This window comes from Vulpes lagopus, chromosome 7 (assembly GCF_018345385.1).
Source record: "Vulpes lagopus strain Blue_001 chromosome 7, ASM1834538v1, whole genome shotgun sequence".
In the NCBI taxonomy this organism is placed as follows: domain Eukaryota; kingdom Metazoa; phylum Chordata; class Mammalia; order Carnivora; family Canidae; genus Vulpes; species Vulpes lagopus.
This window is the reverse complement of record NC_054830.1, coordinates 29,600,579-29,627,745: the sequence shown is the minus strand read 5'-3', so window position 1 is coordinate 29,627,745 and position 27,167 is coordinate 29,600,579. Positions and strand designations below refer to the sequence as shown.

The following is a 27,167-nucleotide window of genomic DNA, read 5'->3' as shown; positions in this document are numbered from 1 at the left end:
TTGGGAGAGGACGTTTCTTTAAGTGTCTTATACAGTTATTCCAAACTAATTCTTCTTCTCGATACAATCCCTTCATCTTTGCCATCATCTCTGACGCCCTGTTGCACATACAGCCGTCCTCAGAAGTAACCGTTGGCAAGTGTGCGTTCAAGTGGGTGAACTTCCCATTGTGTCTTGTATCTGATATCTGACTTGAGAAATGTGCCTCCATCAAAAATAATCTATGAATAAAAAAATAAGAAAAATGAAAGTGCGCCACCAGTGCCACCAATCCCAGCTGCTTCTCCAGCAGCCCCAACTCCACCAATGCCAAGACTTCCATGAACTTCAAGTTCTTACCATCAGACAAGTTCTAGACTCTCATGGCAGTGGATTTGGAAACTGAAAGCCCCTCGCAAAGGCTTTACACTAATGTGATCATTGCACATCGGTGTCTTTGAGTTTCCCACACTTTTAAGTCACTCTGTGGTTAATTTTTCTCCATTAACTTCCGCCATTTCTCTCTGAATACTGAACTGCACCACAGCTCCTCATCCGTAAGCTGTCTTCTGAAGTGTGTTGCTTGAGTTTTCACTGTTGTCTTGCTGTGGACTTAGCCAATTTATTTACAACTGTCATGTGCTTCTGCTACATCTGCATTGTCACTGTGATGGTATTTTTTTCTTTCTGTCTGTTTCTTCCACAGGAGTTTAACCAGTAACCTACCCAATGTGAACCTACCCAATGTGAACCTTCCCAAAGTACCAAATCTACCAGTTAACATCCCTCTAGGCATCCCACAAATGCCTACTTTTTCGGCACCGTCATGGATGGCTGCTATATATGATGCTGAGTGTGTATTCAGTTCACATTAGATCTAATTTAAATTTAAGTGATCTTGGCATGGATATGTATTGTTTATTTCTATACATCCTATGTAACAGAGATGGAGATGGATAATTAGACATATTTTGCTGATCATACAGAGACAATATTGTTTATTTCTGGCATGCAGCGTGTTTGTAAGACGTTTGCTATATATACAGCACTAACAATTTGTCTTACGCCCACTGAACGCTTGAGGACTATGTTTCACTTCCTGAATTCTTTTGCAAAAGGAGTCTGCCCATGTTTTGTTTTTTTGTTGTTGCTTTTCTCTTCTTTCTTTCTTTCTTTTTTAATTCAGGTGCCATGACTCTAGGAGTTATTCATTCAAAAATAGTTCAAGAAACCTCTTGGATGGGCTGGCCAGTCATCTCTGGCCTGATCCAAATCTAAGAAGGAAGCACACTTACCTAGAAGCTGGGGTTTGCTTTAAATAAAAAATTCCTAGAGACTGTTTAAACCATAAAGCATATTTCTGGTGTCAGCAAATGGCAGGATATAGTAACAGTATGTTCAGGGCTAAATGAAAACTTCTGAATGGATCAAGCCTTAGTAATGTCTATGTTATGTAAAGATACTTTCCAAGGTCATAATGCAATATGGAGCATTGGGATCTAGGTAGCAAGAAGATATCTAAATTTGAGAATGTAAGAGTCAAACAACAAATAATTAAATTTTGCAGCAGCCGTATCATCTGTGGTCTGAGGATAGGGCCATTCTTTACATTCATCGATGCGAATGCCAGGAATGCATGGGATTTGTCTTTTGGGGAGGCCTGGCTGCCCCTTTAAAGCAGCAAGCAGCTCAGGGGTTGAGGTTGAGCAGCTGAACCCGCTTTTTTTTTCCCTTGGCAAGAAGAAGATCTAGCACCCCTAAATTCTACCTCAGGGAAATTAAATTAAAACCATGTGCATGATTTAATAAGTGAAATAGGGTTTAGTGATTCTATACCCTCCTTTGATCCTTTTCTTAGACCACAGCTAATTATAGTCCAGATAAGCTTTTTCTTGAAAGAATAAATTGGCACATTTTCAAAGGGAAGTGTTATTATCAAAGGAATAAAAAATGATCTGAAACTGGCAGTGATGTTTTGAAATCTTGAAATCACATTCATCAAGATGGCCCACAACATTTTTATTTTTGCAGCGATCCAGGTAGAAACAGGACATTAAATGACTGCTCTACTTGGCTGCTTCAAAGTTGCCTAACATTTTTAAAAACCTATATTCGTTCACAAGTCACAGTGAAATCATATGGTCAATGTGTCTGATTCTCTTTTAAAGACAAACTAAAACCTCCAAAAAATTTATAACTGAGAAAAAAAATTCTTCTAAAAAAAGTAAATCATATTCATGCTAAGATGACTATATCAAAAGTTAGATTAGGTAGTATCTGTTAAAAATTAAAATATAAATACCTGAAAGCTTTTCTTACCTTCTTCTCTGCATGCTCCGTGGCATTGTTTTTGAAAAGATATGAATCAAGACATTGTAATAAAGCAGATAATGGTCTCCATTCAATTAATTAAGGCATGAGTGGGAACACATTTTGGTAACTGCTCAGCAATCAAAATAATCTTGGTGCTATTGCCTTAACATTAACAGTTTATCTTAAAAATAAAAAGAAAATATTCTTTTCCTCATGTCAAAACTTAATAATAAGCTCTTCAAAGAAAAAAAAAACCCTAGAAGAATTTTTTGAAACTCTGAAACCAGATGGGTGTCAAAATGTTGTTGTAATAAATACCAATTATTGCATTCATATGTACTTAATGATTTAAAACATACAACTATGCAGTTCCAAAACGGGGTTTAGACTAGACAAAGTTGGGGTTTCTTTTTCCCAAGCCTAGGTTGGGGTAGGGGGAAGGCTGAACTTTCACGAAGAAACAATGCATTCCCCCACTTTTAAACGGTGCTTATGGCAGGATCTGAATAGAAGGCATAGATCGATCCTCAATCACCCACCAGGAAATGCCTGATTCTATATCTTTTCATAATTCTAGTTTCCTCCTTTGCCACCTTTCATTTTAAGGACGTGTTTCCATGTTACCTTCTTCTGCGTGTCAGATACATCTACATACTGACCTCAGACTGGTCTGTCCTTGGAAACATTACCCTGTTGGTCCAGGCCGTAGGCTCCCTCTCGGCATGTTGGGAGTTTGCCCCCACCCCACCCCACAGTAGCTGTGTATGCGTTTATGCACTAGCTATATTTCTCTCTGAAGCATTAATTCAATGCAGCTGGCATCTGTCACAATAGAAACACCCACTCTCATCTGTTTCTATAGACGATGTCAGAACAAGTGGTAATGCATGGTGTGTTGGACATTTTATAAATTACCGTGTTAGCATTAGTGGTATGCGAGGAAGGGGGGGTGGGTGGCCACCCCTCAGAGCTCCAAATGGGACTGTTACCAAAGAGAAAGCCAGCCAGAGAAGGACAAGAGGGTGAGAGGCGGAGCATTTCTCATATACAGGCTTTCCGTGGATGCCCCAGGTAAAAGTTTCTGAGACGTCATTGTACAGAAAAGAATCAAGACCAATTTCTCCATCTGTACAGGGGACTGGGTAAGGTGGTGCAATGGTAAAAGAGCTCAGTTTTTGAGCCCTAAGACTTTGCAAATATCCCTTGTTGGCTCATCAGTCCCCCCCCCCCCCCCCGGCCCCCAACTGCAACTCACCTCGTCCTGGGTCTGCCTCTGCAACAGGCTGGTCTATGATAATTGGAGTGCGAACCAAACTGAACACGAATATTGGACTCGAGGTATCCAGGTGTACTCGTCTTGATTTGAGTCACCCCAGTTTCTTTCCAGCTCTTCAAGAGAGAAAGCAGGTCCTCGCTCACCACTTTGTTAGCACTGTCCTTTTAAAACTGAAAGTCTTGTGCAATCTCCAAGAGGCCTCTGCTCTGGAGGGGAGCTGGGGAAGTGCATGAAACCCTGAATTTTAATAACTGCATGTTGCCATGTAGTTATTATCCGTTGAAACTTACTTCTCCCTCTGGTTTGTGGCCTTCATCTGAATCATCACATGTGTTAATGTGGTTATTAAAAGAAGGCTGATTTTTACCATACACCGTCTCCGAGTCATGGTGGGGCAACACCTTTCCTCAGACTTCTCACTGGTCTGGAATAATTGGCCGAACAAAGCAGACTAAGTCATGTATGGTAAAACTCAAAATCTGCTGGTGGAGACTTCCCCCCACCTCCACCGCCAACATGCGTCGTTTTGTATGTTGAAGCCACTGTTTGCCTTGAGCCTTCTAGCTCCTAGTTGTCTTTGTGTCAGCTTTTCCAGAACCCAAGGCCCCCTGGGTGACTCTTGTTTTCTAACTTTTATCCTGCCAGTAATGGATCAGGCACCTCAGAAGACCTGTTCTGGAAACTCGACGCCCTTCAGACCTTCATTCGGGACTTGCACTGGCCCGAAGAAGAGTTTGGAAAGCACTTAGAACAACGGCTAAAGCTGATGGCGAGTGACATGATTGAATCTTGTGTCAAAAGGTAAGCCTGGCGGCTGGACAGGCCCCACACACCTTCCCTGCCATACTCTGACTCAGGGAATGGTAGCTGGCCCCTCTTTTGATTGGCTGTAATTTGGATTTTTTTTTTTGAGAAGGTGATTGCTTGGCCCAGTCAGCTGGTGGCCCCCAAGTCTAGCTCCTGTTCACCTGCCCCACACCTGTCCCAAAACCAACACAGTATGGTAGCCAGTGTTTTCGCTCAGTTCCATGAGGAGAGGACGAGTGTGTGTTCCTGTTCCTCTTTGTATCCCTGGTATCTAGCAGCATCTGACAGAAAATATTTACTTAGAAAATATTCGTTAAAGGTGTAAGTGTCTGCATGAGGAGAAGGCCATGGAAAAAGAAGTACATGTGGTTCTGGAGCCAGTCTATCCAGTACAGGCAGCAGAAAATGAAGGCCTTTTCAGGGATGTGAGCAGTATCTCAGCAGCATCATTCATCCCATACACATGAACTGAGCGCATATTATGTGCCAACTCCTAGTTGTCCTACCCCAAGTTGAACTAGATATCGGTAAGGGAGCATGAGACCTTAAATGTCCATTTTGATTTCCTACGAGTTCCTGCCCCCTACATTGCCATGGCATATAGGATTGGGGTGGGAATGCTGGGCTTCAAGTTCCCAGGTAGACTGTGAAAAGGTGAAGAGAAGACAATGAGAACAATATGCATCCATTAAACAAAGATTGTTTAGCTCCTTCTACCTGCCAAGCACAGAGCTACATTCTTGGCATGCCGTGAAGAATGAAAGACCACATCCCTTCCCTCCTGGACTATCTATATATGTGTATCAGACACAGAGATGGAATTCTTCTGGTTTAACATCATTATCATCACCCTATCCCCAGACACACATCCAAGTTCCTTTTCCAGTTCATAATTGTTCCATTACTTTTCCCTCATTCAAAACGAAATGAAAAAGAAAGAAAGAAAGAAAGAAAGAAAGAAAGAAAGAAGAAAGAAAGAAAGAGAAAGAAAGAAAGAAAGAAAGAAAGAAAGAAAGAAAGAAAGAAAGAAAGAAAGAAAGAGAAAGAAAGAAAGGCACAGGCCACTCCAGATCTCCAGATGTTGGATAGTTTCGTTGATGGATCAGTTCTGGGTGATGGGGGCTGCGTTTGTCTAGGAGTGCTCTGAATTTTATATCCTGGAAGAAGAAAAGAGAAGTAATTGCATCAAAACTGGAAACCAAAAGGGCAAAAGAACAACACGGGCCCAGGCAGGTGAACGTCTCAGCAGGAACTGGGGAAATAGCTACGTGCTGTGCAGAGTCTGGGCAGGTGTTTGACGGCACTTCTGAAAGCTCAAAGTCCTGGTGATCCAAATTTTGCATTTTGTTCTTTTCTTCCTACTCTTCGAACCAAGGGCAGGACTATTGTTCAAACTCAAGGTCAAAATGTTCCCTTAGAATTTTGAATTCTACCATTTTCTACATAGTTTCCATCAGTTATAGGAAAAGCAACTCTTTTCTTGTAGCCAAGCCATTCCACCAAAAACCTCTCACGGGGCAGTTCCCCTGTGGTCCCAATCTGTACTCAGGGCTGTAGCACATTAGAATGAACACTGTTTTCTGATCTGTGCACACAATTGTACCAAAAGACATATATGCCCTTCTGAGAAGCTAGTTTTGGGAATAGGGAGTTGGAAGTGGGGAGTTGAGGTGAAAAAATGGGAAGACGTGTAAATGTGAAAGATAGACAGTGACTCCATCCTATCCCTTACCACAGATCTCTGTGGCCAGCCACCTTAAAGTGTGAACTACTCAGCGGCAGGGAGTCTATCTTATTTGTTTTGAGCTCCCAGCCCTCCCCAAATCCCAGCAGCATGCTTGGGACATAGTAGCTGTTAAGTAACCTTTTTTGAATTAAAGTTGGTCAACATTCCCACTTGACACTGGATGCTTAAATCTCATGATGTCCCTTCCAATTACGGCCCCAGACGAAAGCAGACAACTGCAAATGTAAGTGTAAATATCATCCTCTGACCTCCAGATGCAGACAGTAAAACATGAAAAGTCCTTGGATGCTTTAAGATATAGAATCTATATGAGCAGAGCCTAGAACCATCACTTTCCTCTTTGAGACTGAATAAATGGCTGTCATTCTATTTTTTTTTTATTTTTTTTAATTTTTATTTATTTATGATAGTCATCACAGAGAGAGAGAGAGAGAGAGAGGCAGAGACATAGGCAGAGGGAGAAGCCGGCTCCATGCACCGGGAGCCCGACGTGGGATGCGATCCCGGGTCTCCAGGATCGCGCCCTGGGCCAAAGGCAGGCGCTAAACCGCTGCGCCACCCAGGGATCCCAATGGCTGTCATTCTAGAAGGATGTCACCGTAAGGACATTATTTCATAGATGTAAATATGCAACATCCAAAAGTCATTCATCCGATGAACGTGACAAAGCCTCTAGTCTAGTCTATATCAGATACTGTGTTCCCCCAAAATGCAGCACCCTCAGCCCTATTCTGGAGGACCGTCAGCTGAATTCAGTGACTTTTCCATCCCTGGCATTTTGCTCCATGGAGCCCTCCCAGTCATATTAATTTTGCATTTGGTTTCCCCTCTTCACAGCCACACCCTCCAAGGGCAATTCACAGTTCCCCTGTGAAAACAGAAGACATTTACTTCATTATAAGGGAAAGATGTAGCACTTCCCTTTCTTCAGTTGGGCCAGAGTTGGCATGCCGGCCTCAGAAGATAAGCCCAGGGGTCTGTCCAACTCCGTCCCCATCAGATCGCCTTTTCACAAAACCAGAAAAGGATGTATTTTCAGTGTAGCTTAAAATGATCATCATGATTAGAAAGCTACTTCAATGCACCGAGTCTTTAGAAGCCAAGATACATTTATCTTTAACATGATCATATAATATATAGGAGTGCTTTAAGGGTTTTTTTTTAAGTTTTTTTTTTTTTCTTAAGAACTAGGCTTCCAACCTTAGAAATTATACTTGGCTTCCCTGCATGCACTCAGGGTGTGTTAGCAAGCTGGCATCCTTTCCTGAGCTAACTAGCTGTGTGGTCCTCTTCTGCACTGTTAGAAAACTGCTACTAATACCTCTTGAAGCAATGCTTTCCTGGTGGCTGCATGATCTCCAGAACCTGACAGCGAACAATACTGAAAAGATGCATTGGGCGAAAGGAGCTTTAATAAAACCACTTACCAACCAGGTGCTGTTCTTTCAAGGCATGTGATGATGTGACCCACTTCTCTAAAACCTTTTAAAATATAACTGGTCCCCTTTACAATGCTGATACCAAGGATTAAATCTCACACCTGTATTACCAGCTGGCCATGTCAGACTAGGTTTTTTCCTGTGAGCAGTTAGCACATTGCCGGGATCATAATTTGACCTATATCAGAATTAGGTCCCATTAAGTTTTCCCCATTACATAGTTCTTGAGTTGGTAAGTATATTATGGCATTTTCACTTATAAAAAATATACACTCTTAAAAAATATATAGATATACATACTCTTATTGCAGAAAAATAGACATTGCCAATAAACACAGTGGAAGTTCCCTGACACCACTCCTCCTAATTTAACTTTCCTCCCCAAAGGTACCTATCTTATTTTTTTAGTCTTTAAAGCCATATAATAACTGGATTTTTTTTTTTACTCCAGTCTTTCAAAACCAAAAGAAAAAAAAAAAACAATAAATGTCATTTAAGATTTTTTCCCCCCACCATGAGATTTTGGAGATTAGAAGCCGCTTTTTTGTTTTTTGTTTTTTTAATGAAGCGATTCAAGGTAGGCAGTTGCCAATGTGAGAGAACTTACATATGCTATAATGCTATAATTGGGTTTTTGTTAATTCATTCATTCTCCTGCAATTAGGGATCTCCATAGCATGTAAACTATAGACAGAAATACGCTGAGCTACAGGTGTTCTGTGTACTGCCGAGAAAGGAAGGGTTTACATGGCTGTCTCTGTGAATAGGCCTTCCTTAGTTGGGAAAGTCATTTTTAAAAGAACACATGTGAAGTCATTGTCGATTGAAACTGATTACAGCCTTCAATTTTCTTTTTCACTGACCTCTCAGAAAATGTCTCCTCCACCTGCTTCCATGAATGCTGAATTGGTCTTTTCCTACTTTGTTTTAATAGAACCAGGATTGCATTTGAAGTTAAGCTGCAAAAAACCAGTCGATCAACAGATTTTCGAGTCCCACAGTCAATATGCACCATGTTTAATGTTATGGTTGATGCCAAAGCTCAATCAACAAAACTTTGCAGCATGGAAATGGGCCAAGAGGTAAAAAAAAAAAAAAAAAAAAAAAAATACAGATTTTTTTTTCCCCCTTCCATTGATCATGTAAAAGAAAACTTCACAAATTCCTTCCATCTACACTAGTCTGCTAGTTTCAGAAATATCCTCTAACATTTGTGGATTAAGCTACTACAGATGAATGTTTGGTATCTGTTTGTTAAGTAAATTTCTAAGGCATGTGCTAATGAGAATGCCAGTCACTTAGAAGTGATTCTTGGTTAGAGTTGGGGTGACCATAAAGTTCCTTAAGTCAAATAATGTGTGATGACCTTATTTATTAGGCTGGTATCTCCAACAGATCTGTTTGCCAGAGTGCAAGTCATTTTCACATTTGAAGTGCATTTTATCACTTTGAACATCTGGATCGCAGGAGAGCTCTCTTTCTTGCATCAAGCAACCTCCACGATATATAATGTTGTATCATCCTGCTACCCCCGTCCCCAGCCAGCAGGTTCTGAATTCTTAAGAAATCACAGACTTTCCAGTCTCCTTAGATTGAGTTGATTGTGCATCTTCCCTGACCAAAAGGTTAGTCCTTTGCTAAATTTCCAATTCCAAAGTGGTATTTAAAATGTAAAGGAGAAAGAAGCAGCAACTCGGGCTTGATTAAAGACTATCATGATCATTTTTCTCCGATGGCCTCAAGCCAGCTAGATATTCATATACCAATTTAGAATTAATTCAGAAACATTTCTGGCAACTCTCATGTTGTTGCCAATTGGCATAAATTGCTCCTAAATCAGATCTTTCGATACCAGCCTTACATGCTCAGAATTCTTACTAAATTATATTTGCTCCTTATTCGTTATTTATTTTCTCTTATCGGCACCTTCCATTTTTAAATGTGGGTTGGTGGTATTCTCTTCCTGGCAACATCATCTCCAACCTTCTTTCCCCGCTGATCAGCTTCCTCAGCCACCCCTGTTAGTGTTTGCTCCTGGGTAACTTTCTTTTGAGGGACATTTCCTCGGGGGTCATGTTCTAGGCTGTAGGGGCAAATGCAGGAGGCCCTCAGTTCTCTTTTTGCGGCAACTTGTGCTGCATGTGAATGGCCTGGAGCAGTGGTTCTCAACATTACAGTAGGCATCAAACTCATCTGGAGAGCTTCTCAAAACCCAGATTGTTGGGTCTGACCCCAAGAGTTGCCATAGGTTTGGGTGTGGTCCCAGAATTTGCATTTCTAACCAAGTCCCTCTGTTATGCTGCTGCTGCTGCTGGCTGGTCCGGAGTCCACAGTTTGAGAATCACTGGTCCGGAGACTCAGTATCCAAAAAGGATAGGGCTCATGCATGAAGGACAGCCCCCTGAGACAGGCTCAGGGTGGGTGTTCAGCCACCAGGGTTCTGACCTTGGCTGTGCAGCAAATGAGCTGGGTCTTAGTTTTCTCATCTTTAAAATGATGGCACTATTCTAATTCAATTCAGTCTATTTTGAGCTGCGGAATCAGTTCTTCAAACCTTACCAAAGAAGGCTAGCATGTGAAATAAATAAAATGAGAGCTGCTGTGGATAAAGTGGAGGGGGGTGGTCAGGGAAGAGGGGCCCAGTGCACAAGCTACCATGTTCCTTTCCACCTCTGCATTTCTTTGCTGCGCACCTGAAGTCTCTTAGGCTTCACAGAGCCTGCTTGAAAAACCCTGCTTTGGGTGATCTGTAATGTTCACTAAGATCCCTTTAAATTCAAACGTTCCCAAATTCTATCCCTCCCAAATTTTTCTCCCGTGGATTATCCTTTTTTAAAAATTGAGATGTAATTCATGTGCCATAAAATCCACCCTTTTGAAATATACAATTCAATAGTTTTTAGTATATTCACAAAGCTGGGTAACCGTCACTACAATCAGCCATAAGAGTCTTCCATCACCCTAAAAAGAAACCTGACCTATGAATACTAATTCCCCCACCCGCCCTCCCCAGCTAGGGTAACTACCCCCCTACTTTCTGTGCCTAAGGACTTGCTTATTCTGTGCATTTTATTTTTTTTTTTATTTATTTATGATAGTCACAGAGAGAGAGAGAGAGAGAGGCAGAGACACAGGCAGAGGGAGAAGCAGGCTCCATGCACTGGGAGCCCAATGTGGGATTCAATCCCGGGTCTCCAGGATCACGCCCTGGGCCAAAGGCAGGCGCTAAACCACTGCGCCACCCAGGGATCCCTGTGCATTTCATATAAATGGAATCTCATGTGGCCTTTTGTGACTGGCTTCTTTCATGTGACACTGTGTTTTCAAGACTCGTGTTGTCACATGTGTCAGCGCTTCATTTCTTTTTATACTGAATAGAATTTTATTATATGGTGATACTACATCTTATTTTTCAATTCATCAGTTGATTGACGTTGGAGTTGTTTCCACTTTTTAGCGGCTACAAGTAATACTGCCGTAAACATTCCTGTACGAGTTTTCATGTGGACCTATGTTTTTAACTCTCCCGGATATATACCTCAGATTGAACTTGCTGGGCCATATGGTCACTCTACGTTTAACTTTTTGAGGAACTGCCAAGTTGTTTCCCAAAGTGGCTGCACCATTTTATATTCCCTAACCACCCTTGTGTGTGTGCAGTGGTATCTTACTATGGTTTTGATTTGCAGGGATGTTGGTCATCTTTTTATGTGTCTATTGACCATTTGCAAATCTTCTTTGAAGAAAAGTCTATTCACATCCTTTGCCCATAAAAAAAAAAATTAAACTGTCTTTTAATTGTTTAGTGGTAAGACTTCTTTATATATTCTGGATACTAGACCCTTATCATAGATATGATTTGCAATTATTTTGTCCCATTCGGCCAGTTGTCTTTTTCACTTTCTTGGTAGTATCCCTTAAAACACAATCTTTTTTTAAGTTTGATGGAGTCCAGTTCATCTCTTTCCCCTTGGAGCTTCCCAAGATGTCCTTTTCAACTTTGTTTCACAAAGCTGACCTCATTCAAGGAATGAAGAAATGTTGTTGCAATAGGACTGGCCTCTTTTCCACTCAGCAGCTCTTACAGACCCTCCTCAGATTGACTCAACAATGGCCACATTTAAAGAACTCCCACATACCTAGTCAGATGCTAGCAATCTTTCCAGACAAGCCAAGTCACTCTGATCTTTTTTTTTCAACTGGGATTTGGGGAGACTAGTGGGTGTTGGGTGGCAAGGGTTATTGTCACAGGCTGCACTGAAAATGTGGTGAAATTTAGGGAACCAATATCCAGGAAAAAAAAAAAATACTTTCCCACAGTTTTGCATTTCGGAGTGGGGGGGTGTGGCTATGGACCCATTTAGACCAAACTGTTAGCCCCTAGTTGGAGATATATGATGAAAAAATAGCAAGTTGATTTTGTCACAAGGGGACCCTGTTCTTATCTTTACCACTAATCATTTCTATGCTACAGTAGAATGATTTTCCCTTAACCTTGGAGTCTTGGTTTTCTAGAAAGACAAGTTGTCTAGTGACTTAATAAGTACATTTAATGGAGCCCTATACCTTAGCTGCCAAACTCTGTGACCTTGAGCAAGTCCTTTACTCTTACAACCTTACTGTCATCATTTGTCATGTGAGAGAGCATGTAACACACAACCTTTGAGATATATGGAGCTTATGAAAACTGAGGATATAGCTCCCTCATTTCTGGATGGAAGATTAGAACAGTGTCTCAGATATGCCCAAATAGTAACATTTTTGAGGCTAAGAACCAATGCCTACTTCTTTCTGGACATTGTTTTATTTGATAAAGTAGAAAACACTTTATGTATCCCAAATAATTCATCATTCTTCTTCTTTTTTAATTAAAACAATAACTAAGGCTGGTGAACATTTCCCATTTTTCCAGAGCCCCTCACCCCTCTCTCTAAACCAAATGATCTTTATTAAGGACTTATCCAATACTGTATTCTAGTCTTTGGCTCTTATCCTAAGCCTGCCAGTTTCCCAAGCCATGCTAGGGAGACCTGCTATGCCATTTCTCCTTAGCATAATTGAATCAGAGACACCTGTGTGACCAGCTCATGGAAATATGAGGCCTCAGTTAGAATACCAAGTGACTGAGAATAGTCAGAAGGAAGCCAGACATCATTTTCTGTAAATATATACTTCCTTTGAAGGACCTTGCTGGTTATGACCTTGAGGAGAACTTCAATGGGAAGTCTCATGCAAATGGTCTCTCTTTAATTTTTTTCATTTTGCAGAATGGGGATAGTCATCTCCAATGTCAACTGAATTGTAAAAATGATATTGGCCAAGGATGACTGGAAAGTAAGAGACTAGATATAAGTTCAATGTTTTCATGTAGTTTTCACTTTGTGAGTATTGCATGTTAAACTCACATGCAGATCTAGTTATAGATACCTGCTTCTACCTGGATTTCAACTCCCACAATGTGTTTTAGCCTAGTGACTGGAGAGGTGATACAATAGTTTCCTATCTTAAGATCACTTCCTGAGTTTCATCACCAGGGTAAAGTCTCATCTAAAGGCAGCTGTTGAAGCATTTGTTAACCATACTTTTCCTTCTTAAATATTTATTTTTTCATTAAAATTTACGAAGCACCAATAGAGAGAAAATTGTGTATTAAATAGTTTCTCACTTGGTCTAGTGTGTTTTCGTCTCATTTCCAAGGTCAGATGGTCTTAACAGAAAGACAACATACACACAATCTGTTCCATGACAAGGCAAAATGTGCAGTACAGGAAGTCAAGTGGAATGATTTTTACAAAGTGATTGTGAATTTGCAGCAGCTTAGCTCAACAGAAGCAGCAGCGAACGCCCCAAACTTTCCATACCATTTAAGATTAGCAGTTCCCTTGCTATTATCATGATCTAGTGCCTCAGAATGTAATTTATGGGTATTGTTGTTGTTATTACTACTACTACTATTACTACTACTACTACTACTACTACTACTACTACTAGGGTCAAGCCAATCCAATGACACCCAGAGAGGGAACTGGAAAATGCAAAAATAGGAAGGATCCCTCTTTGTACCCATATTGGGATGCAGATGGAACTAAATAATCCGTCTGACTGCAAGAGACTTTATGACAAGATTATCTTATTCCGGGGGATGGTACTTAAAAGATGCCCTGATAGTGTTTATACCCCTCATGGAGCTTCAAGTATGCATGGAACAAATAATCTCCCCAGAAAGAGCAGAATGAAGACAGAGTGCTCACTATTGCCCCAGAAAAGCGAGTCAATCAAATGAGTCTCGGGAGAATCTGGTAAAAGAAATTCATGCATTTTGTACTTACTTGTATAGGAATGGGGACTGCTTTGATATATACCACTTCAGTGCATGATAAGCAGAGTAGATGTTACCCTGCTGTCCTATCTTTCCCAAAGCAGGTTTTATTTAATTCAGATTATAATTTACATACCATAGAATATATATAGATTTTAGATGAATGTTAGAGAAATGTAAACATACAGATAACCATAATGCTAATCAGTTAATGATAGTAATATTGCTACATAGTGCTTCTAAGTTTCTAAACCATATTTCCATACATTGCTTCACTACTGTGTTAGGTGAATATGCTTCCTATATACACAGGGGTCATCCTAGCCCCATTGAGGAGATAAGGAAATAGACCAATAGAGATTGGCATGTTCAAATTTCCTCTGGAAGTAGGAAGCAGAATAATTATACCAAAACAACTTTTTCATAGCAGGAAGAAAGAAATGCAAACAGGAGTGGAGATGATCACATTTGTACAGCGTGAAAGAGACAGTGGGACTCTCTGTGGGGAGGTCAGGACCAAGTTTAGCATGGAGAAATTGAAGGCCGGAAGAGGTTCCCATCAACCCACCACATCTCCATATACTTTAGTTTGGACTCCTTCCAGAATGAAAAGGTTTGAGGTTCACTTACTTGTGAAGAGAAAGCCTATTTGATTTTCAAGAAAGAATGGCATTCCTAACACCTCAGACCAAAAGCCTGTGTCTTTCTTGGTGCGTGGAAAACGACCGCTCTTGGCTCTGCTTGCCATTTCAGCCAAGTTTTTCAGGAGAATGTTTCTATTCTCAGTAATTTCTTTGCTTGGTTAGAAACCCCCATTTAATATATCAGATTGTATTATTTTGCCTACAACTTGCTTTTCTGAGTTAGTTGAATCTCATAATTAATTTAATAAATGTGAATCATTTATAGTAATCCAAAGAAAATCAAGCAGAGCGAGGCAGTCACATGAGGAAGAAAGTAAGCCTGTGATACTGGATCTTATCTCAAGACCTAAAAATGAATTTGGAGCCCTGTCAATATTCCTGAATTCTTTTGCTCTGACATCTTTCTTTGTGTTTCTAGCACAGAATTCTGCAGATAGTTTTTGCATTTAACTTCAGGTTTATGCCACTTAATAGTAAATCCCTTCGTGAAGCTAGCAGGAGAGCCAACGTGGGTTCTGAATCACTGGGACTACACAACACGGACCATTTGGTTTATTGTTTTTCCTCTAATCAACTGAAAGAGAACTAAAATGAGAGAGCTGAGCAATAAGACTGTATCTCCTTATCCTTAGTTTCTGCTTTATGAGCTTGAATGTATAATATTTGAATTGCTATTATAGTTAACAAGATGTTTTCACATCCAATTCTCACTTGATTTTCACAACAAATCCAGTCTGAGAGCAGGACTGCCAGGAAATGATTTTTAAATAATATTAATAATAATAAGTAAGAATAATAATAGAAGAACAGACCTGCTAAATATCTTTAAACAGGGTTTGCTTTCTTCTCTTTCCAAAATCAGTGTATGTACTAGTTTCCCTTTCTACCACACCCATTGGTCTTGAGTGGTTAGTAGTATTATCTGTTTTCTTACAGATGAGGAAACTGAACTATATTTTCTTAGGCAACGTAACTTCCCAATTTTGCACTGGGGCTTTATCTAGGTCTTCCAATTACATACGAAATTCCCTTGTGACTTTTATGAATTAACTTAATTCACATCCCTCCACTCACTTTCATTAATTCTGATTGCCAGTTATCAGAATATCAAACCACATTCCCATCGCTTATTATTTCTGTATGTTTTCATAGCTTTTTGAATGGTTTAATTTTCATTTTCTCATGTGTCTTTTTGTCCTAATTTTTATTTGCACTGTTCCTTTTTTTTTTCTATTCCTAATTAATCATCCTTCTGAAAGTTTGCTAAAGAGTGGGTAAGTGCATTTTCCTTTCCAAATAGCAATGTTTTGCATTGTTATTTTTTATAAAGGAATATGGAATAATTCAAATGGATACTAAAATGATCTAATAAATGTCAAGGAACTGGCATACAGTATTTTCTGTTGAAATTGCTTTTCCTTTTTTCCTGGCATTTATAGCAGATTTTTGTTTGTGTGGGGGTTTGTTTTCGCATTACTATTTAAATTTAATCGACAGCGGCCGTTAGAGAAATTGAAAAACTTCACAGGAGACTTAGTGAAGGCTCCAAACCTGGGTCTGCTTAGCCATGAATAAAGAAAACAAGTGGCTGCCACGGGGTCAAGAAAATAATACTTTGCCTCGGCACTTACTCAACATCTAGAGATAGAACTAGCGGGCTCTGAGGCACTAACCCAAAGTACCAGAGGGTTTCAGAACCGTTTTTGCAAAATCGATCACAGCCTCTTGGTCAAATTCTGAGCCACATCTCCCAGCAGTTTTCCAAAGAGAACTTTTCATCCCCTGTATTAAACTACTGTGATATCTTGTTTTGTAAGTTCCAGATTCACACACTGCTAGGCCATGAAGCCTTCCATGCATGCTCTTTGTAACCGTGTGTATGTATCTACACGTATCAAAGCCATCAAAAGCCTTGGGTGAGGAACCATGTGTCTGGTAATTTTCTTAAGAGCTTCAGATCTCTCTTCATCAAAGACCTGGAGTCAGAATCTTACAGCTGCTTCTGGGACTATGGAAATAAACTGGGTCTGCAGGCCAGGCTTTATTTATAAATTGTGTTGTCTAAAAATTACTGACGGATGCAATGCCATCACCTCCCCAACATGCTAATATTTGTCTTTCTGTGTTCTTTAGCATCAATACCATTCAAAAATAGATGAACTAATTGAAGAAACTGTTAAAGAAATGATAACACTCTTGGTTGCAAAGGTAACCTTCAGCTTCAGGTGAAATGTTTCATTGTGAACATCGCTTTGTTATATCTGCATTTCCATTAAAATGTGACACGTTAAAAAGTTGAGCTGGATACTTGTATCTCTCAGGAAACAAGCTCGGACGTCACCCAGGCTCAGCTCGGAATGATTTTTTCTGATGATTGCGAGCCGTGTGAAGATGAATTGATGAAGTGGCATGTGTTAACTTAATAAGAAATTGTCCCCAGACGTTGCACTAGGTCATGTGGAAAATGTTTGTTTTGTTTTCCAGCACTGACAAAGTTAGATTTTAAAAACAGAAAGTTAAACGGTAATAAGGAATCCTGCCATCCTGAAAACCCCTTCCCCCCTCGTTTCACATGCAGTGAGAGTCATAATAAAACATAAAAGTCAGATAAAGCTATTTCAGTCACCCTCATGAATTATAGAATTTTAACTAAGTAATGCTGAATGGGAAGACATTTATATTTGCCAGTGCTAAACTTCTGTTTCCCCCAAATTACTGATAAAATACAAATAAAAATAGATTGGATTAAATGTAGTGCTAATATGTAACGTAAAAACTGCTTTGCGCAGTTTTGGATTTTGAAAAGTGCATTTAATATTATCGCAGGCTGTATGCGACTCAATAATATTTTGTCACTTTGTACTTCTGTAACACTCTATATTTGCAATCACATAATAATGAAGAGAAAGCCGGATAAGTCAAATATTGCTATGGGAAAGCAATCTCTTCCTTTCCCCCAAAGCGGGAGTCAAATAATAGAATGCCAAGCAGAGCAAGGTCATCGCTAGTCTCTGTGTGGTTGGGAAATGTTGCTCCTTACTGTGAACAAGTAGAGTTTGAAATGATAATTCTTCTTTTTTTGCTGTTTTACTAGTTCGTTACTATCTTGGAAGGAGTACTGGCAAAATTATCCAGATATGACGAAGGGACTTTGTTTTCTTCTTTTTTGTCATTTACCGTAAGTAAAGAGCTTCTTTCTTGCCTGGGTTTTGTTTTAGTTTGGGTTTGGGTTTGCGTTTGGGTTTGGGTTTGGGTTTGGGGGCCAGGTGCCAATGTGTCATTTTGGTTTGGGTTTGTAGAATTATGTTAATTAAGGTCAACTGCAAATGTATAGTAACATTAGGAGAATAAGCAGGACACTTCACGACAGGAGGTAATCCAAAATCCTTTTTATTTCACTTGTGAATATACAATATGTACGTATGTATATGTATGTACACACGCACACATATGTCTCTATATGTATGTATCCAAAAGAGAGTTGCTGGCCTGAGCCCACGTGAGCTATCTCAGACAAATCACTTCATGTGACTGGACTACCATCTCCGCATCTGTAAATGAGGAACATTAATTTTGAAGCTTGCAAATAGAGACCTACAGGTCAAAGAGAGCTTTTCAGTGCATTTTATTTGGTCCTCACTGTGTCAGGTACAGTGTTCTTGCCTACATTTAAAAATCAGGAGAATTAACAGAGATGTCCATATTCCGGGCTCTCTTTGTAAAGGGGACATTAGCAGCTCTGGGTCTGCATACATGCGGAGCAACTATCTATCTGCTGGAGCTGAATCACGGTGGTCTCCATTGACCAGACATGTGTTTGCCAGTTTCCTTCAGTATCTTCCTGGCTGTTTCACTCATTCGTGTACCTGCCTGGGCTTGGGAACGCTGGAGTTTACCACCTCTGGAACAGATGACTGAGTCTGTACAGTCTTGTGAGGGGCTCTAATTCTGTGCCAGAATTGGGCAAGGGCAGAGGACATGAGTTTGGTTGTGGGCAAAAGGTAGCCTAATTCTCTATAGGTAAATGACCAATGGAGATGGCCACTGCAAATGGGCTGCTTTGGGGGCCTGGTTCTCCCACTGTCTTGTGCTCAGTGGCCATGACAGCAGCATCTTTTCCTGCCATTTCTGATAGTAGGGTTTTTGCTGGCTCTGAGACCAGCTGCTTTGACAATGCCATAGAAAAGGCAATCAATTTAAGACCTGTTATCTCTAGGTCTTTAAAACAGCCTTAATGTATGAGGAATCTCCTAGAAAGTCATTGACTGCCCAGACGAGGCCCAGCACAGGGTAGGGGGTAGCACATCATCATCTTTGGAATCTCGCAGAACCAGGTTCAAATCCCATTGCCAATATTCACCAGCTGTGTGATCTTCAATAACTGTCTCAACCTCTCTGAGCCTCGGCTTTGCTTTGGTTTCAGTTTTGGCTTTGGAAAGGGGTGCTATTGTGTAATTTTGGTTTGCGTTTGTGCATACGTGTGCTAATCGTGGTCAACTACCATGATGTATGGGAGTGAGGAGTGGATAATGTCTTCTATGACGAGCTGTTGTGAAGATAACGATGTAAGGGGAAGAGGGTAGCATAGTCCTCACACAAAGTAGGGCTGAATAAATGGTGGCTACCATTAATGTAAGATAACTAACATGATTACTATACAGTGCCAACATACATGCGCACAAGTTCTCCCTAAATATGCCTTACATTGGTATTTCCCATGCATTCGATTTTCTGGGAATTAAGGGAAATGTAGACAGAAAACGTTTACATCAATTCTAGATAGCATCCATGTCTCCACATATCCAGTGTTGTTTTAATTTGCAGCTCTAAACTTCCCAGATAGAAGGACTAAACTTAACCCCAAAAGCGTGATGGCCCAGCCCCTGGAAGTTAGTGGTAACAGTGGGGAGGGATAGAGGAAGGTGACAATAGGAAATCTATCCCATATCACTCTGTAGAACCACCCATAACGTGTCACAGCTGAAAGGATACCTCTCCAGCCACTCCTTTGACAAACAAAGAAACCAAGGCCCAGAGAGGGAAGTAATTTGTCTAAGGTCACACAGCAGCGGGCAGAGTAGAGATAGGAAGCCAGGTCTTTTGCCAACTCCGCCCCCCCCCCCCCCACCATTGAACAACTTCCTGGAGAGAGTGGGATTCAGCTGGCAGTTGCCTAGCACTGGAAGGCAGATGGGCAGATGAGTGGGGAAGATTCGTAAAGAAGGATTCAGGGCACATGAGTGGGAAATATTAGATAATCTTTCATTCCTCAGTGAAGTCATGGAAATGGTGAAAAGAGGCAGAATTAACTGCAGCATTTCTGGAAAACATTCCCCTGACACCCACAAAAGATATCACATTCTTGGAGTCTTCATTTTGAGTAAGTGTTTTTACCGCACTGGACCTGAACCAGTACAAACCAGGAAAGCCCCTCTGCTTTTTATAGAACAAAATTCAGTCCATCCAAGGGCCCCACCCTAACGACTGACTTCCCAAGAGAGCTAGTGGGAAGGGGGTCCGGTGGCAGCCGTGCAAGGACACCATGCGGGGAGTGGGGTTCTCACGGGAGGGGGAGAAACAAAGACCTCGCATATCCTGTGCAGGAGTTTTCAAGCTGAAATTCTCATGCTCTCATCTCTTTTCTGAGACATTTTGCAGCCTCACAACATGCCTAGTGAAGTCCCCGTAACTGCAGAACACTTCAGTGCCTATTGCTGGGCCTGTAACTTCCCTTCCTTAGTGACACTTCTCCCACACACTTGGCCATCCCACGGCCAAAAGCACCCACTTATCATTTGCAGCCTCTGTTCTCATCTCCTGCTGGTATTCCAGCGTTGGAGAACGCGAGCTGTGCTTTGAGGTGGCAGGAATATCTGCTCCGCACGTGGATTCTGAGCTCCTGCCCAAATTTCAATGGGCCTTTGAAGACTTCCTGCGCCCAGTTGTATTCATTACGCGGCAGTGGAGCGGAGTGGATGGCAGAGGGTGGAGCGGGGGGCCGCGGGCCTGTGCAAAGGGCCTGGAAATCGGTGGGGCGACAGCCAGCTGTGAGTCCCGGGACCCTGGACAAAGGCATAGAGAGGGTGCCGCCACCCTGGCAGGATTTCCTTAACTCTGCTCCCATTTCTGATTCAATTCTTCAAGTATTACTGTGCACTTACCACGTCCCCACCTCAGCAGGGCTGCCAAGTATGAGCCATGTGCTGTGCCCCCCAGAAAGCTGACAAGTATCGACAAATATGCCACCCTTTCCTCCTCTTTCTCCCGCTGAGCGCCTCCTTTCCTGGGTGGGCTTGATTTCATGGTCCAAGCCAGACATTTTGGAAAACGTCTGCAGTGGCACGGAGCAGGCAGGAATATTTATTTCTCGTCTCCATCTGCATTGCTTCCTCTCTTGGAGAGGAGCTGGGGGGGAGGAGGGAGGAGGAGATGTGGCTTCTTCGTGCCAGCCCGAGAGGCGTCCAGGCGCGCCCCTCCTCTCCTCCCTCCCCAGCCTCAGCAGCAGGAGCAGCCTGGGATTTCTGGAGGCAGGCGCCTTTCGAACTTTGGAAAGATCAGCCCAGTTGGAAGTCTCGATTAGCAACTATCCGCCCATTTCCCCTGACTGCAAGATGTGCTTTTGTGTGGGTTGACTGCTTGGAAGGGTCCTTGTCTGGTGGGTAGCCTCACACTGTTCTTTTAGGAGGCCAGGAAGGGTGACAAGCAGGTACCTAGGTCCCTCTCCGAACAAATTAAAATCCTTTCCTTGGTCCTATCTAGGTGTTAACAAACATGCTAGTTCTGGAATTCACACATTCATTCATTCCCTTGTTCATTCATTCATCCAGCATGTACTTACCAGGCACCTATGTGTCATGTGTTGTGGTAGGTGCTGGGGACACAGCAATGAGCAAGGAAGACATGTTCTCTGTCCTTCTGGAGCTTGCATTTAGGAAAGGAGAGATAATTTTAAAAAGGAAAGAAAATTAAAGGGAGGGGAGAGTGCTCTCCAGGCCACAAACTGGGAGGAAAAGGAGAGAAAGAAGGTGGGGTAGTGCTGCTTCAGCAAGGATGGTCCCAGAAGTTCTCTGAGGAGGAGACTTGGGCTGAAACTAAGAGAGGTCAGCTGTGGCTGAAAAGAGGGAAAAGTCTTCTAGACAAGACAGCAACTGCAATGACCAGGAGGCAGGAAAGTAGGAGGCAGTTTTTGCAGGATACTTGGGAACCAACATGAACAGGATTTAGAGACTGAGCACATGTTGGGATGGAGACTCATTTGAAGGGGACAAAGAGGAAGCCCTCCCCCACCACCCTGTGCACGCTGTGAGGCCTAGAAGAGCTCCACTGAGCTCCATGAGTCCTGAGAACCAGTGGGATACGGCAAAAAGGCAGCCCGGAGTGGAGAGACCTGGGGTGGGATCCCAGTCCTGCCCCTCACCCGGGAGCCGTGTGACCTGGAACACGAGACCACACCTTGGTTTTTCATTCCCTTTGGCATAATATGACGATGGTTTTATTAGATGAATTCAGAAGTCTAAAATAGCGACAGGAGCAACCGCTCCTGTTCCTTAAGCACTTGCTAAGTGCCTGGCACAGAGCTAAGTGCTTTAAATATATTTTTCTCATTGAATCCTCCGAACGCTGCCATTCCAGCAGCACTCTTGTGCAGAAGATCAGACTGAGGCTCGGAGAGGTTAAACCCTCCAGCTTGACCAGGGTACTCTCCCACTAAACTCTGGAGCCTCCCAGGAGGGGTGACAATGTAGAAGGGGCCCACACCCACTCCCCTGGCAGACGGAATAATTACCTCAAATCCTCCGAAGGCCCCTAGAATTCACTCAAGATCCTCCCACCAAGCCAGTCCATTTGAGATAGTCACAATGAAAATGGGAGCCACTCAGGACAGGCAGGATAAAGCCCCATTCAGAGCCGTCAGGGGCCCAAACCCTACCGTATGTCCAATCTCTTAGGTCTCAATCACCCTCACTTACCCTTTCTTTCCACTTGCTAGCATTTTGGTTGTTTTGCCACTTAGAAATGAAACAAAGTAGACACACTTCTTCCTGCTAGAATCTAGGACCAGGGCTGGTGTTAAGTGCAGATCAACCAGCAGCATAGACTGCTTTTGTGCAGAGCTCTTGATGTCATGCCAAAGAACAAGACTGCCACTTTGGTCAAAAGCCAGAACTGAATCAAAGGAATTCACTTCTGTCCACAGAACATTGTGGTCAGGAAGCAGTTCAAATTTTAGAGAGGGGTGAGTGTTCATAATTGTTGGTGTTGTCTCTGACGATGTCCCATTTTTGCGTAGGTTGCAGGGAATGCCCAGAATGGGAGAGACGGCTTTTTATAATTTGGGCTAGTGATGGTGGTATAGCCAGAGAGGTCTGGCTCTACTGAGAGGGTAACATCAGCAGATTATCAAATGTTGAATCCATGTGATTCAAGTCAGTTGGTTTCTACACTTCAGAGTGGAGGAGCCTACCTTGGACAGAAGCACCAACTGTGGTGGTAATAGCTGACCTTTTTCGTTGTTGTTTTTGTTTTGTTTTTGTTTTTGTTTTTTTGGTAATAGCTGACCTTTACTGAACACTCACTATGTGCCAAGTGCTGTGCTAAGTGACTCACATGCATTTCCTCAGCTGATCCTCACAATCACCCCTATGCAGTAGATGTGATTATTATCCCGTCCCCATTTTACAGATGAGAGAAACTGAGTTATTTGTCCAAAGTCATATGACTACTCAGACTCTACCTTAGGTTTACGTCTTTATTATCTCCAGAATGTTACTCCCCATAGAAGCAGAGAAACTCATAAATGAAGTCAATTAGCAACTCTTCCAGGAACCATCCACTTATTGATACCATTTCTAAGGGGAGAAGTCCTCTATTTTTATCACATCTTGCCAGCAATAATATTTTATAAGTAATTTACCCACCAACTGTTTTGCAATAAAACTAAAGGAATAGACATTCAAAATCCCTCACTTATTTTGTGCTTTCCAGATAATCTCCAGTTTCATATTATTCCTTCATTCAACATGTTTGTTGAGTGCCTACTTGATGCTAGGCATTGGGGGCATAGCAACAAATAAGACGGATAATGCCTCTTAGTATATATTCTCATGAGAGAGATATATTCTCAACAAGTAATTTACACAAGTGGCAGTTTTCCAGAGAGAGGGAGAAGTAGTTGATGCAATGGGACAATAGCCTAAAGGTACCCAACCTCATCTGGGAGGCCATGAAGGAAATGACATTTGAGATGAAATCTAATGGACCTAGCAAAGAAGAGAAGAAAGAGTGTTCCAGGGTACAAAGACACAATGGAGAGAGGGAAGGTCTAGTGCTTTCTGGGAACTGGAAGTTCACTATGACCCAGGCAAAGGCCATACTAAAAGGAGAATGACAGGGATGGAGTAAAGGAACAACTAGTCTAGAGCCTGATAATGAAGGAACTTGCCCATGGTCATGGGATCTAGAGCGTTACGAAGGGACATTACCCCAAACTGATTCAGCTGGAGAAGTTAAGAGAAGTCACGGAGAGACTGGCTAACTGTTATCAGAGATGTTGGGTTTGTAGTCTGATGTGGAAGCTTTGAGCCACCATTGGAAGGCAAGACTTATTTTGTCTAATGCATTTTGTTTGCATAGACCAAAAAAACACCGTGCTCTGAAATGTTCAACAACTGTAAAGCACTGATCTGCTATGCCTTCCACTGACTTCTTTCATCAGCCGTTCCCCAATGGTTCAGAACTTGACATCCACTTTGGGGTTTATGACAGATAATTTTATCACCTAGTAGGACATCAGCCCTATTTCCAGTTCATGCCTTGAAAGCACAACTGACAATTAACATACCTGCTGTCCAAAGCAGACCTGCAGAAGCTTTTCAGAAGAAAAAAAGAAGCATCCAAAGTTAACCATTTCCCTTAATGTTTTTTAGTAGTCAGATGAACATAAGACAGACACAGTATTTTCTTCAGACTGTGAGGTGCCGAGCAACCAGGTCCCAGAAATGTCAGCTATGAAAGAAATACCTAATGGATACATATGGGGCTTCAAACACAAAATAATTGTTCTGCAATTGCAAATTAGAAAAGCTGCCTGACCTCTGAACCACATGTAGTGGGAAGCTTGTCACCAGAAAGTTAGAGAGAGGGATGTGATTGTGAAGCCCAGACTAACAGAAATATGTACAAGTTAGTGATCACTGGCGAGCCTCAGTCTCTTCATCTGTTGAGTGGGGATGCTGGTACCTATTTTAGAGGGCCGGTGAGACCATTAGAACTGCAGTACAGAGTCACCCTGCAGGATACCTGGCACACCGTGGGTGCCCGGTAAATAGCCCTTCTCAGCCTTAACCTTCAACTTAAACCTGTAAGAAGGTGTAAATAATCCTAGCACTTTTAACTATTCTCTCACCTGGTCAGTCCTTAGCGTAGTAACCATTTCTCCTAAGGAACCCAAATCACCATTCATCACAAGATCAACCAAAACTCTCTTAGAACTCCATTTCAGCCCATCCTTGTACTCAAAATGCTGATTCACCAGAGATGTTTTCCATTAAGTTTAGTGTATTTTAGCATTTAGAGTTTTATTTTATTTTTATTCTTCTTTCTTTTAAGCGGGCTCCACACTCAGCGTGGAGCCCAACACAGGGCTTGAACTCACAACTCTGAGATCAAGACCCAAGCTATCAAGAGTCAGATGCTTAATCATCAGACCCACCCACCAAAGGTGCCCCTTTAGTGTTTTAGTTCTTCCAGAATTTTTCATTCATATACAGTTTCTAGAATACTTGTTAATCAAAATAGTTGGTTAACCAGGTTTGAATAACCCATTCCGCATGCTTATTTTAGGTTGAATCAGGTTTATTGCAATATACACCTAGGTTACTTGTTTGTCCAGTTCTGTTCCTTACTGGAGGATAATCCTAGACAGGTTAATTAAGCTCTGACCTTAGTTTACTAACCTATACAATGGGAATAATAATAAGACCGTGATGTTGTTGAATGAAATGAGACAATGTTATATACCTGGAATGAGGTTAAGCATTTGATAGTTGTAAGCTATTGTTATTATTATGGTTATTACTGTTGGTTATGTCACTGAGTACTGAGTAGTAGAATCAATTACTTGTTCTGCTACCATGTTTTCCATGACTGCTATATGTAAATAACTATGCTAGGAGTTGTACAGCTAGAAAGATTTTTTTTTTAAAGACCTTAGCTCTTATTGTCTGGAAGTTACTATCTGGAGTGCATACAACAGAAGGAACTTTTGAGGTTTTCTGGACCAGTGTTTCAGTGATGTGTTGTATCTACTCAGTCCCCACCTGCTGGTGAGCACCAGTTCTCCACATCTCTTCCCATCTCTGCATTTAGTGTTGTCTTACTGGCAGCTTGGAATTGACCACAGTCAAATTGTTTGCACCACAGAACTGGCAAACGCTGCCAAACAGGGTGAGTCCTCCCTCCCTCTTCTTCCTCTTCCCTCCCCCCTCCTTCTTCCTTTCTACATATCCCTGAGTGTTTTCCAAGCACAGTAGATGCACCACATGGTACCTGAGATGATGTTAGATGCCAGTAATACTGTACTACATTAAAGAACACCAATCCCACTGTGAAAGAATTATTCCCTCTTTAATTTTATTTTCATCTATATGATACACATTTTCTTTTTTTATAATTAAGTGTCAAAAAAGTGAGCCAATTTAGAGAAGAATAGTAAGTATATAAGTAAATATACTATAGACGGCACATGGGCCACAGCCAGTCAGGAGGGTGGTGTTGATGCCAGAAGGTTAGGAAGTGGTGCTACTTTCTCACTGCCCCCATTTTGCAATCGTGTAAACTGAGACCAGAGAAGGAAAATGACTTGAACTTCTAGACGTGTTAGACACAGAACCTAGACCTTGTACCTCATCCATTTGTTTGTTGTCCCTCCTCTTTACCTGAGAAGAGGAAAAAGAATTCTCCTTGGTGCAGCAGGTGCAGCAGATTTGGACTGACTCTGATGGACAAGTTGTCCCTGGCAGCAGTGATGCAAATAATCTGCTCCCTCAAGTTCAAGCTGAGGTAGTGGGGGGACCAGGGGAGGGCATGGGGCTCACAGGTGATCCCCTCGTGAAGAAATATGACTATTCAGGCATGACAGCATGGCCCTCATTTGTTTAGCACGAAGGCTGTGCAGAAGCCAGAGGGACAAAAGGGCGATACAGTGCTTGTGTCGCATTCTGTTGGGCTTTTTCTTATTGAGATGTGTTGCGAAGGCAGGGCAAAACCCCAAAAATGCCAGAGGTGGGCAGAGGCCCCCACTCATGATGGGATAAGAATAAGCCTTTGTACCTTCTTGGAGAATGTATAAAATTAAAGCTTTCTGATTTGTGCTTCCAAGTTTCTCCTAAAATGAGAGTATGCCATGTAAATAGACCAATGGAAAAGCATTACAGTGTCATAAAGAGGTCAGACCCTGGAGTCAGACACACCCAGATTGACACCAGCTTTGTGCCTTTGAGGAAGCTACCTGATGCTGCCCACTGTGTCTTTGAGGACGTTGTTAAACCTCTCTGAGCTCAGTTTCCTCATCCATCAATGATAATAATCATGATGCCCTCCATTGTGAGGGTTAATTACTCGTGAAGTGCTTAGCCTTATGCCA

The 27,167-nt window shown here is 41.9% G+C and overlaps 1 protein-coding gene across 14 annotated transcripts in view; it reads left to right on the top strand.

Annotated features, from left to right (window-relative positions):
- CADPS (calcium dependent secretion activator) overlaps nucleotides 1-27,167 on the top strand; it is a 459,187-nt gene that overhangs the window by 371,928 nt on the left and 60,092 nt on the right. For 9 of the 14 annotated variants that reach the window (XM_041764517.1, XM_041764515.1, XM_041764516.1 and 6 more), the window contains 5 exons: nucleotides 686-832; nucleotides 4,214-4,369; nucleotides 8,496-8,643; nucleotides 16,658-16,732; nucleotides 17,619-17,702. In XM_041764517.1, the coding sequence (XP_041620451.1) occupies nucleotides 686-832; nucleotides 4,214-4,369; nucleotides 8,496-8,643; nucleotides 16,658-16,732; nucleotides 17,619-17,702 (610 nt within the window). The remainder of the gene's footprint in view (nucleotides 1-685; nucleotides 833-4,213; nucleotides 4,370-8,495; nucleotides 8,644-16,657; nucleotides 16,733-17,618; nucleotides 17,703-27,167) is intronic. The other 5 variants (XM_041764526.1, XM_041764525.1, XM_041764524.1 and 2 more) reach the window with 1 other exon arrangement.